General features: G+C 42.5%; 1 protein-coding gene across 1 annotated transcript in view; it reads left to right on the top strand.

The window, feature by feature from the left end:
* The first annotated feature begins 559 nt into the window (after nt 1–559).
* The window catches only part of LOC104053398 (alpha-2-macroglobulin-like protein 1), a 50,116-nt gene continuing 38,521 nt past the window's right edge, over nt 560–12,154 (top strand). Inside the window, 3 exon segments of the mRNA XM_064441099.1 lie at nt 560–565; nt 4,560–4,748; nt 9,306–9,489. Of these exon segments, the coding sequence (XP_064297169.1) occupies nt 560–565; nt 4,560–4,748; nt 9,306–9,489 (379 nt within the window).

Below are 12,154 nucleotides of genomic sequence, written 5' to 3'. Positions count from 1 at the left end.
ATGAGTTGAGTGAATTCGCTGGCTGTGTATTGCAGGGAGGGCAAGCAGCTAGCAGACCATCTGAGCAAAAGAGCCTGTGTTTCCCACAAATGATCTCTTGCCAGGTATATTTTGATCGTCAGCTTAAGGTTACCTAAGACCCATCCCCCTGTTGAAAAGGTTAATTCTACTAATTTCACTAATTCTACTAATTTCAATAGTTAGTACAATAGTACAGCCTGTGATTAATTTAAGATGGTTTTCAAAGTGCATCCTAAAGCTACCTGTAGTACGTCAAGTATTCCATAGGTATTTATCCCTGAGGTGGACCTCCTTGTGACCAAAGACAATGCAAATTGTCTTTCTGTGTTCTCAGGAACAGAATAGCTCAATATTGATAGCAAATACTTCAGAGGTTTCCTTAGCTGGTACACACTATCTCTCAGAAGTCATGGAGTTCAGGGAAAGAGTAGAGGAGACAGTTCTCAGATAATGATACTAACTTCAGCTTAACCCTGGTAGCTCTTTTTTTTATATTCTCTGTCTACATGATCACCAGAAGTCAGCACTGCTACCCGAAATGATGGTATGTTGTAGAATTTAGAATTACTGTTCAGTCAAGAGGAATATTCCTGAGTTCATGGTATGGAGCATATCTGAACAAAATCTATGGAAACAGATTGCTTTACACATGCCTAGAGAATGCTACTGCAAAGTTTTTCTGTGCCAGAACTTATGCTGTTAAGTAGAAATATTTTTCAAAGCTGAAGAAAGCATCTCAGACAATCTTTACTTTCAGCTATTCTGGAGCGTTTGTCATTGTTAGAACCTATTTTACAGTAGGAGAGAGGTACATATGACAGCAATATCTGCTTGCTGCTTACCAGTGCAATGTCTAGCCAGAAAGATTTCATCGATGTAGGACTTCAGGTCTTTCAACACTTGACAAAACCATTGTTTTGAACTACTATTTTCTTCTTCTGTCTATTGTTTATCAGTGCAGGTGACTTTTTAGTGGCTATTATTTGAGCTTACAAAGAAGATACATGTCAATCTCTCCAGTCAAAGTACTCTATCCAGAGCCATGAAACATTATCCCACATTTATCTGAAAAAAAAATGGTGCTGGACTTTTATGATGATCAAGACTTAAGAATGCCTTTACTTTTTAGGTGTTTGTGTGGTTTGTTTGTTGTTTCCTGCCCACCCCCCACACTCCCACCCCCGATGAGCCTAATCATCCTGATATGACACAAACCTGCCCCACTAATGTAAGTAGATATTCTAAGCCCAAAGACTCAACCAGAATGAGATCCCTTAGTGGGTTCCTTGACTATACCTTCCTTTGACAGCACAGAAAATTTGGAACAAAATGGATTGTACATCCAATTGGAACAGCCCATGTTATAAACAAGCTGAATCTTCCACAGCAAAGCAGTTTAAAGAGCTGTGCAAACTTTTACCAGCGAGTTGCAGGGAGGGTGTTTTTCACATGAACTCTCGACTCAGTCCACTGGTAAGACCAGGCTGATAACTCATCACTGTAAGTGGGATCTACAGAAAAAAGGTTCTTGACTTCCACAACTCATTAATCTCGTTCTATTTTTCAGCAAATGAAAATCCCATGACCCATTCTTCTTGTCCTCATCCTGTTATTTTAGCATTAGGGTTCTAGAGAAAGAAGAAATTAAGTGAAGACAGAAGGGGTGGTTCCCTATTGCTTGGGAGTGCATCACAAGAGTGTGGTGGGTACATGTTACCCTTGATGCAGACAGCTGCAGAAACCTTTCTAAACTGTGTGTGGGACTCTTGTGCATCTGCAGATGCTCAAAAAGTAGTAGCTGAACATTCAGGCAATTTGTCTTAGAGCGATGATTTTCCTATTCTGACTGGTTTCCAGGCTGAGAGCTCTTCTATACCCTACCATGTTACCCATCACTGAAGAGTTTCCCTTTCTTGGCTTCCCCAAAAATTTTTTTCTTTGCTTTTCCTTTAATTTCAGTCCCACTGGTTCTGGTTCTTACCCAGCTCTATGGCCTAGCCTGCCCATCCTCAATCCCTGTTTGCTGGCTGTCCTCCAGTAATCCCCTTTGCCTCAGGGTGGTGCTTTTGACACTTTTGCAGTGATCTGACATTTGCCTTTTATGTATGATTTGCGTGGTAATGTAGAGAAGTAAGTGAGCATTCAAAGCAGACAAGGCCAGCACCTTGCTCAGCACAAGCATTTGCTCCTTCCTGTTGAAGCTACATCTATCCGCCCTTTGAGAGCACCAAAAAGGAATTTGCTAAGTTGCTATATGGGGATGGTACACACAGAGGTTAGTTCGCACTATCAGAGAGGCTTCAGCAAGCTGTTAAGCTCTAGCAAGTTCTGACTAAGCCTGTGCTTGTTTCCAAGCTGCAGTTCCAATGTGAATGAGTTATAAGGAAGGATCACCAGAAAATTTTTATGATTAAAATTCAACATTACAGTTCCTTATTTCATCCTTGGGAAAGCATGCACCTGTTGGCAAAAGCTTTCAGAAAATTTGGTGCAAGGAAGATGGTGCCCTGGAAGATGTCATCCAGGACTGCTAACTGCAACTGAAAACAGCTTATAGTGAGTGTTACAGTGAGAACTAGCTGTAATAAGATGTACTATAGTTTTGCTTACTGTTACCTGGATTCACAGGTCAATTCTGGCCTGCAGTATCCTATCTAAGGAACAGGTTTTGCATGGTCTGCATGTGTGCAAACACACTGCGATTATTACACATGCAGACTGCAGTCTCAAGTTTGCTCAGAAGCAGAAATTGCAGTCATGGTTATTAGATCTCACGAGGTAATCCCTTCTGAAAAAAAACCCAAAACACTCAGTCCTTGTGTAAAGAGGGCATATTTGCCTGTAGGGCACAACTGTATTAGTCACATTCCTTCACTCCAGAAAGCAGATGTTTCTTAGGGAGCAAATAGTCTAGTGGTTCCCAGTTATCCACATTTGAGAATTTGAGTGGAACCAGCTCTGGGCAGAAGTCCTGAGTGGCAGGTATTTTGCTTAGGCTGTAGACAAGGAGGAAGATGATTATAAAAGCTCTGTAAAGACTTATGTAGTAAAATGCTTCCTTACTTTTTATTATCTAATGTGGTTGCCTGACTTCATCTTTTGTTCTTATTAATTGATTCAGCACCTCAACCCATTTGCCTGCACGTGATCTCACTTTGCTTTGAGGCAGAGAAATGCTTTGCCTTCAGATTTGTCTGTCTTCTAAATCCGTTGTCTGCAATATATGAGTATGTCTTTGTAGTTACTAAGTTCTAACAAAAATGAAACTAAAATGATCAGTGGTTAGTTTCAGGCTAAGTCTTGAATGAAAAGCAATGAACTTAAATTCTCTGAATTAAACTATTAAAAATTACCTGTCCTTAGGAATATTCAGCTTTTAGACATTGCAAAGGATAATTATGCCAGTTAGAAATATCATGATAGTAATGGTACTCTATGTCTTTTACATACAGCCAATGTCAGGTTTGTGTATACAAATGCTTTCTGAGAAGGGTCTGTGTGTTATTTTTCCTCCCCTTTTTGGGTGTTGTAGTTTGTGGGGACTAGGTGTTAAACACAAACAGCCAGTTTTTAGGTGTCAAACATTTTCCACTCTCTCCTATGGCCATTACAGTGGGTGTGAGCAGAGTTCCAGGGTAAAGGCCACCTAGAGATACTGGGGACTAGACATGCAAGACAAGAGGTCTGTCACTGGGCCACATATCCATGTACATACTGGGAAAGCTCTAGAAAATTAGCATGAAGTTCCCAGAGTGTATTTGCAGTAGTTCTGGATATCTTGCTTTTAAAAATGAGGTTTGTTCTCTGGGGAGGTTCTTGGATTCCATGTTTATCCAAAACTTTATTCCACCTTTTGCCTGTCATGTTCGTCTACTCGCTTGGGCGTGTTGATAATCAGTTGAAATCATGTCAAACAGCATGCTGTGTCTTGTATTTCTTTACAGCTTCCTATAAGACAGAAGCTTGGAAGATAATAATCTTCAAGTCATCACCTTTAGTTTGGGAGGACTTGGCTTTTGAAGTCTGTAAACTGAAGCTAAGACTTCCCCAGCTGACCTGTTAACATGGGAATTAGGTTGCAGGCACAACCTGTCTGGTAATGTACAGCACTGTGAGGATGCAGCAGGGATGTGGGAGGAAGAAGACTACTACCTTAGGGCATTTATGAACCTTTCTGTGCATATCTCTAGCGTTAATTGTAATATTCCTCTAGGCTGTGTATGGAAAAATGCTTCCCTCTGGATGGTCTGGAAGATTAGGAACAGCTCAGGCTCTAACTCAGGCATCCTCTGGAGATAGTAAATTCTGCTTAATTAGAGTCATGCTCTATTGAAAGCCAGACTTACCAATTAGGAATATCCATTCACCTAATTAGACGTAACATCATCTGTGTGGTTAACTTTGTCCAACTTAGTGCAGCTCTAGGGAGAGGCAAGAATATGTGCCATGTGGGGAAGGCAATGGTGATTGTGACCTGCTTGAAACCTCAATATTTATTTTTGGTGGCATAGCTCTAGTCTGTATATGTTTTTGTGTAGATCTTTGGCAAAAGTGTGGCAAACCAGGGCGTGTGGACTCTGAGGGGTTTGAAATTGGTCTTGTACTGTTCTGCCTACATTCTGCTAAGGAGATCTGAAGTGGAGGCAGAAGAGAATGTAGGAAATACAGAGAAGGTTAATGGTAAAACAAATAAGAGAATGAGAATGAGGGATAAATTGGCGAAAAAGGTATGCAAATAGCTTACACTAAGTCAAACATCCCTTTTAATTGCTCTAGGTATCTGGGCTTGAGGACCTCTGTCTGTCATGAAACAGGTGAAATTTTTTTGAGCAGAACATACTTTGTTTCCCCCCCTGTAAGTGTGTGAGAGATTAAATTGTCTCAAATGTCTTTAAAAAACTTCAGGCTAGGGTCTACTTCTCAAAGAATGAAGTGGGAGTTTCTTCATGTCTTATTCTCTACTGCAATTACCAGAATTGCTAAGAAGTCTTATTGTTAAATAGGTTTTTCTGGTATTCAGCCTGAATTTGCCACCATCCTTCAGCTTTACCTACTCTACCTGTCCAGCGTCACTCTAAACATTTTTCTGCTGCCTTGATCCTAACAACTTTCATATAGTTTCTAGGTAGTGATTGTGCCTCCCTTTCTTGAAATTCGCACTCTTTTTATGATGGTAAAATCATGTCAAGGCAAATAAAAGCCAAGTGTATTGTACACAGTCATAATCTTTATCTTTCCTGCCCTGGCCTTTATGGCTTCCTTTTTATCTGTGTTCCTCACTGTGCTGCCCCACCACAAATGGAAGCCCTCAAACAGATCTGCCAGAGCAGGTCCCATTGATAAAATAAATTACAGTGTGGAATGTGGCTTCATAGCAGCTCTAATGTCTGAGGAATCTGAATGCCACATCCGTGTACACAAGTTGAAACATTTAAGCTGGACAGAGATTCCAGGTGTTTTACAGCAGCGCCAAGGATATCGGGAGGCACACTGGGGCAAGTAGTATGGAGCAGTCTGCCAGTGAAGAGGGACTACCACCATTTTCAGAGCATCAGTTTGTGTTTGACTGAGAGGATCAGGTGGGAGTAGTTGATGAGTGAAGAAGAGATCTTGTAGAGCTGTTCACAAGGTTTGTGTTTGTTTTTTTTTTTTGTTAAAAAGTTTTGCCTTCCTGCAGGGTTTCCAGTAAAAATGCAAAATTTTATATTGCAGAAGTATGCGTACAATAACACCTGTGTTTTAGTGTTTTAGTGACCTTTATTAATCCCTACAGCAGAGTGCATAGGGCCAGCAGGGAGAGGCTGAAATTCACTTGCCTTGAGCATGGAAAAGGGATTCTTCCATTTTGGGATGCTGGTTTACAAGTGAAGTTTCCAGGCTCCCTTGGGTACCAGATTGATGGCACATGACGGTAAATCCTGTGTACTGGATAATTAGATTAGACTTTGTGGCCATGTGGTACAGAAGGGAACACATACAAACATGTCATGCAGGTTCAAGGTGCTGTTCTTTTTGATAGAGGAAACTTTCCTAGCAGGCTTCATGCCTGATCAGGCATCACCTGCAGCCCCACAGGTCAGGGAAACACTTAAGTATGTTCAATAGAATTGCAGCTGTGTGCTCCCACTTTATCTGGATCACATGCATAATTACAAGTGATCTGGCAGTGCCCCAAGGTGATGCTAATATCAATTGGACTATGGTTTTAGCTAACTTTTCTCTATAGTGAAGCTAAGCATCCTCTTTATGCTGTCCTTTAGAAATGTGCTAAGACCAGCAATACTGTGCACATCATGAACTGCACCTACTTAACTCCTCAGTGTGTGTCAGGGCCAGAAGCCAGGAGGCTGCATTGGGTTCATTTTATGTGTGCTATCGCTCTGTGCACTTTTAGTAACATCTGCAGCTTATATGGAGACATAATGTAGCAGGGCAACCACTTTTTCCATGGTTTTGGCAGCCCATGCAGGAAAATGGTCATTTATTTCCCAGAAGAGTAAGGTTGGCAGAGCTGACCTGTTGTGCTATAGAGCTCTTAAGTAGTGGGTGTTGCCTGTGGATTGCAGACAGGCAACTCTTGCTGCTTCACCTGGGATGGGATTTACAGTGTGGACAGCAAGTTATGTCATAAATTTGTAAGTCAGCTCAGGCATTTTTCCATATAGGCTTGTCAAACAGAAAAAGGACAAACAGATGGTGGCAAGTCAGCCTGCGTTTTCAAACACACAGGGAGGGGAAATAATTATTTCAAAATGAGGGTATTGCCATGATCACGTGTTACTTCCTTCAAGTGAGTGTGCCCATACAATAGCTGGTAGGGGCTTTGGAGCTTTCTTGAACTCTCATGGTGCTTGGATACTTCCCAGAAATCACCCTCCCTATATGTAAGAGCAGGAAAAAGCAGAGCATGCTGGTGTGGGCTCATCAGAACAGAAATATAGCTGATTTCTGAAAATCATGTTTCTTGGTTCATTAGCTGTTGCAAGTGTGATGAAAGAGGAGCTTCCTGATTACTAACTCCAACAACATATAGATTTCCAAATGTTTGTGACTGGAAAATGGCAGAAGTGGCAGTTTATGGTTACAGCATTGTGGAAACATGCAAGAAGACTTAAAAAAAAAAATCAAAGGAAATTGAATGTACCCTTATGCCTACACCTACAGCGTGCAAAGCAAGAGACACAAACAACTTCAGTTGGAATCCTGGAGCTTCCAGGCTACTGTAACACCTACAATCATGTAGCAGCATGGGAATTAACCTGCATTCATCAATAAAACAGTATTTGGCTTTTTCTGTCTTAATCTCAGCAAGCAGCAGATCCTGCAAAATTTAAATCTGTAGATAATCTTCAGAAAAAATGTCACTCAGAGCAGGGGAGAGTTGTTTCCATTGTTCTCAATGCAAATTGTTTTGCAGTCTCCCCTTTGAACTGCCTCATTCCAGTAACTGCTTTCCTCTGGCTAAAAGAGGTTTTCACCCAGCTGCTGAACTAGATATTGCTTACTCTTTTCCTCCTCTACTATCTTACTGTTTTTGTTGAAGTGATTAGCGTCTGAAAAGATTTGAGTCTGCCTCACACGTACCATGCAGGACATACCAGTTACTAACCAAAAAGCAGACTGTCCCCTAACTTCACCAGGAACAGACTGACATACTTGAAAAGTTGCAGCCGTAAGTTTAGATCAAATTGATTTCCCTGTGACAATCTGATTTCCCTCAAATCAAAGTATCTGGGAAACATCTCAGGGCTTTCTGCGGTCTGTGTCTTGTAACTGTGGGGCTATATTTCCTAGGTTAGGCATTCAGTGTCTTTGAGCTCACTGTTAAATCTTGCATAAATGAGCTAGAAAACCTGATAGCTGTGATTCTCTCTGCTACAGCAGGCTCACTGGGAATAGCAGCGACAGCAGCTGTTTGACAGTTTGGGCTGGTGAGTTTTAGACAGAGCTTGGTCTGCTGCGAACACTTAGGTGGTAAGATTTGGGAATTTTTCTTAGGCATAGGGAATACCATGTCAAAGGGGCAGGGAAGGAGGCTAGCAGCTTGGTTTGAGTGATCATGCATTGTCCTTCAGTGAGGTTGGAGATGGGACAGGTGCCTGGTGGGTGGTTATAATGTGATAAGGGAACCAGAAAGACCAGTTGTGAGGTTTTTCCTGTGGATAGTGGAGCCAAAGGGGCTAAGGGAGGGAGAGGATGGACCTTTTTGCTACTTAGTATGACTTTTGGAGGGGGGGTAGCAGGGGTTTTGAAAAGCCAGTAGCAGTGTTGTGCTCTGAGAACCTTTTTATGAAAATGAGTAGCCACAATTTTCCCCTTCAATTTCACCCTTTCCTGTTCTTTATATGGTAGAAATAAAGGAGAGACAGTGAAAGCCCTCTTTCATTCCACTTGCCACTGTTTTTTCCCTTCAAGGGATAGCTAGTCATTGTCATAGTGTCACAGAAGGCCAAGGACCATAGGGTGTGTAGACAGATGCCCTTTGGGGGTGCTTCTTACCCTCTTACCTGGTTCCCCAGTGCCTCTGTTTCTTTCCAGCCCTCACTGCTCAGGGGCACAGCAGTGATGAAGGATGGTGGCACAGGCAGAAAGATGACACAGACGTCGTACCTCTGTGGAGGCTTTGTTTCCAGAGCATTGTTACTGGATGACACAGGAACAACCCTGATGTGACGGGGAGTGGCTAAGGGCCTCTTCTGGTTTAAATTCAGAGGTAACAGCAGAGCCCTTTCTCTTTGAGAGATGGGGTACTTCAAGTGCCTGCTCCTCTTACTGTATGCTGGGCGTACCTCTGCAGGGCAGGTCCCCAAGCGCTTGTTGCCTCAGTCTATGCAGGCTCTTGGTCCACTTTCTCTGTGTTCCCAAACACTAGTGCTGGAGTCCACAAATGTAGCTGGGTCCCTTTGGCACCTGAGAAATGAGGCAGGTCCAAGGTTCAGGAGAGAAGCCCATGGGATTAGGTTAATAGGGCCCAGAGCCAGGCAAGGCATAGCTGTGGGAGCTGGAGCTGGGTCCTACTGTGGCATTTCTGGGGCAGGGGCTGATGGACATGGAGGCCTAATGTGGGATCCTGGGCTGTGGGCAGGTGGGAGGAGCCCTGGGGGGCCTGGGCAAGGACCCACAGAGCTTTGGGTGTCCTCCAGGCCCTGAAAGGCTGCTGCAGTTACGTTTGTGCCCGGCCACTACTTACTGAAGAACTCAGTTCACTTCTGAATTACCTACTCACTTTTTAAAGCATTAATGCTGTCAAAACTTTCTGTTCTGGTTTTCTCTTATCTTGCCAGGACCTGTGGGGTGGTGCTGCCAGCATGACCAAGCTACAGAGAAGGTCCACATGGGCTTTCTGCCACTGTGGAGGAGCCCTGCTGCTTACCCCCAGGGTGGAGGCTGAGGGCAAGAACGACATGCTACTTGGTGGCCACCAGAAGACTGTACCAGTGCTTCGCCTTCCTGGTGGGGATCTTGAAGGTGAGGCTGGAGCTACTTCAGCAGTGAAGGCAACCACCGGCCTTCAGTACTAGGGTGTTATGATCAGGGCTTTGCTCCATAGGGAGGTTCTTGAAGTGCCACAGGTCATCGTGTGTTCTTGGCCAAATGGGCTGCCAGTAGAAGAGTCTCTCTGCTAGGCTTCCTGAGGTGAGTGTAGAGGTGCTTTAGTGCTGACTCTGAATATGAAAGAATATGAAAGAGACTTTACACAAAAGTGCATGCTAACAAGCTGCCATATTGCCTTTTGAAAGAGCAGCAGTTCTGCAGAGCAATTACAATCAGAAGCCTTCTTGCAGTCCTGTGTAAAGCCTTGTCATTAGCGTTGTAATGAGCAGAATTATGGGATCTGATGTCCATTCTAGAAGACTGACTTGGAGCTATTGGATGCATGTTTTGATAATGGCAGCATGTACGTACATACCCATGCACTCTGTGTGTGATTTCAGGATCAGTTTATTACACAGCTATTCCTGTTAAGGATTATTACATTATTAAGGGTTATATTAATAGCTATATTGCTGGTATATTATTATTAATGGGCTTGTTCATCTTATTTCGTATTAGGACTAGTGAGGCACCCCTTTAGGACCTTTTTCTGAGGTGGTAGCCAAAGGCCCCTTCTGTGTGTAGGCTCAACTATATGCCCATGGACCCTTCCTTCTGTCCTTCAAAGAATTTGTTAATGCAGATTCTAGACAATGACAAATAGTGGGTTACAGTAGTGGAAAGTGAGTAACTAATCTTACATGTATGAAAAGAAATGAAGTACGATTGCAAAGCACCCACCAAAACAAGGCTGAGTAACAGTAACAGCAGCGCTTGGCAGAAGTTCAGAACACAGCTCTGTGCTGTGCCTGTCACTGGTGAAAGTGGCTGATATCATATCTCACGCTTGTTCATCTTCTGATCTCCCAATCAGTAACACACCCTGAAATGTCAGGGACTGTGGCATTTGCCAACAGGGTGAAAGGCAGTTGCTTACTACTTCTGTCCATTACTGATGCTTCAGAATTCCCCATGTTTATGTTCGTCTGCTCCCCTTATGCTGTGGACTGCCTGGTTTCCAGCATTATCCAGCAGGAAGAATCATTGAAGTAAAGTGTTTAATCATTTTGACATTAAAGGAAGCATATGGGGACTGGGAATTCTTATTCTATCCAGAAAATAGTCAGATCCACTTGCTTCTAGTTGCTCTGACTTGCTGAAGGCTAAACTGGGGTTCTCATTTTGTTAACAAATATTATCCCACCCATTCCAACATGGGGTACAGGTCTGGGCTCTACCTTTAACTGCTTCTTAATGCTTCCTGTGTCCTTGTACAATGGATACCAATAAAAATTTGCATAAATCCCGTTAAGTCTCACATGCACTTGTAAGAATGTCTGTCTCTTCCATGTCAACTATGGAGCAACTTCTCTAGCAGTAAGTAGAGCAGTAAGCCCCTTCTTTCCTTTGTAAACTAGCCACTAGTCTGATTACATGTGTGTTCAAGTGCTCTGCCCAATTCTGCTACAAGAATTTCTCTTAAGTTACCCTGGGGTATTTTACTGCACTCCCCAATTCTGTTCACCTGCAAAAGGCATCAAGGAAGTTGTGACCATTTGCCTCTCTGTGGGCAGTGGTGCAGTAACGGGTCTCCATACAGAACATTGTGAGCAGCACTCTTGTGCAAACTGGTGAGTCTATTTGCATGCCAGGACAACAAGGTAAGCCCAGGTATACATACAGGTAAGCTGTGGGGAGGGTTGAGGGGATGTTCCTTGCAGTGTGCAGATCAGTGTATGCCTCCACTATAACAACAAGGTCTTTGATGTGGGTTCCCAGCCGGTATAGCGGTTACCTTGGCCCTGGATTTTAGTAAAGAAATCACACTTGATTTACAGTTCACACTTCTACTATTACTTCAGACTTGTTCCTAAAGCAATTGTACCAATCTACTCAACAGTTACCCTGATGCAGACTTGTTAGGTTTACAAGCACCAGTCTTAAATGGCCTCCAGGAAACATCATCCCGGCTATCTCCACATGAAGTCCAGCAAGGACCCATCAAGAACATTACTGAACTCACCATGTTTGTTGCCCTGGATTCCAAATGTTGTGGTGTGCTCTTGTCTGTTTCAGAAATGGTGGAAACTCACCTGGCAATTGTCTGTCATCTATTAGAAGACTATCGTCTTATACTTGTTAGTTGTATCCAAGCTGTTCAAATAATCTTTGCCTGAAAGACATCGTCCTTGTTTCATCAAATGCAGAAAAATACGCTTTTCTATTTGTAGTCGGTATATTGCAGGGGGATTTTTTGGGTTTTTTTTTGTTGTTGTTTTTTTTGTGTGTGTGATTTTTATTTGGTTTTTAAAATTATTTTTATTAGTATGTTTTTTTACACTGACTGGTGCTTCAGTAATACCTGGCCTATTCAGAATAGCTTTTCCAGTAATAAACTCTCCAACTACATTGAAGGCATGACTTAATTTTAATTACTGGAAAATGTCACATCCACATTCTTTCCCATGAAGGTGGAAAAATATGCATTGATATACTTTGATGAAAAAATATTTGATTAATGTCTTTTTGCAAGGCCCTATGTCTTTTGTGCATTTTGTAAGACAAAAATGTTACTATTTATTGAATTATTACCATGTTT

This window comes from Phalacrocorax carbo, chromosome 1, assembly GCF_963921805.1.
Source record: "Phalacrocorax carbo chromosome 1, bPhaCar2.1, whole genome shotgun sequence".
Taxonomy (NCBI): domain Eukaryota; kingdom Metazoa; phylum Chordata; class Aves; order Suliformes; family Phalacrocoracidae; genus Phalacrocorax; species Phalacrocorax carbo.
This window is presented reverse-complemented; position numbering and strand designations above follow the sequence as displayed.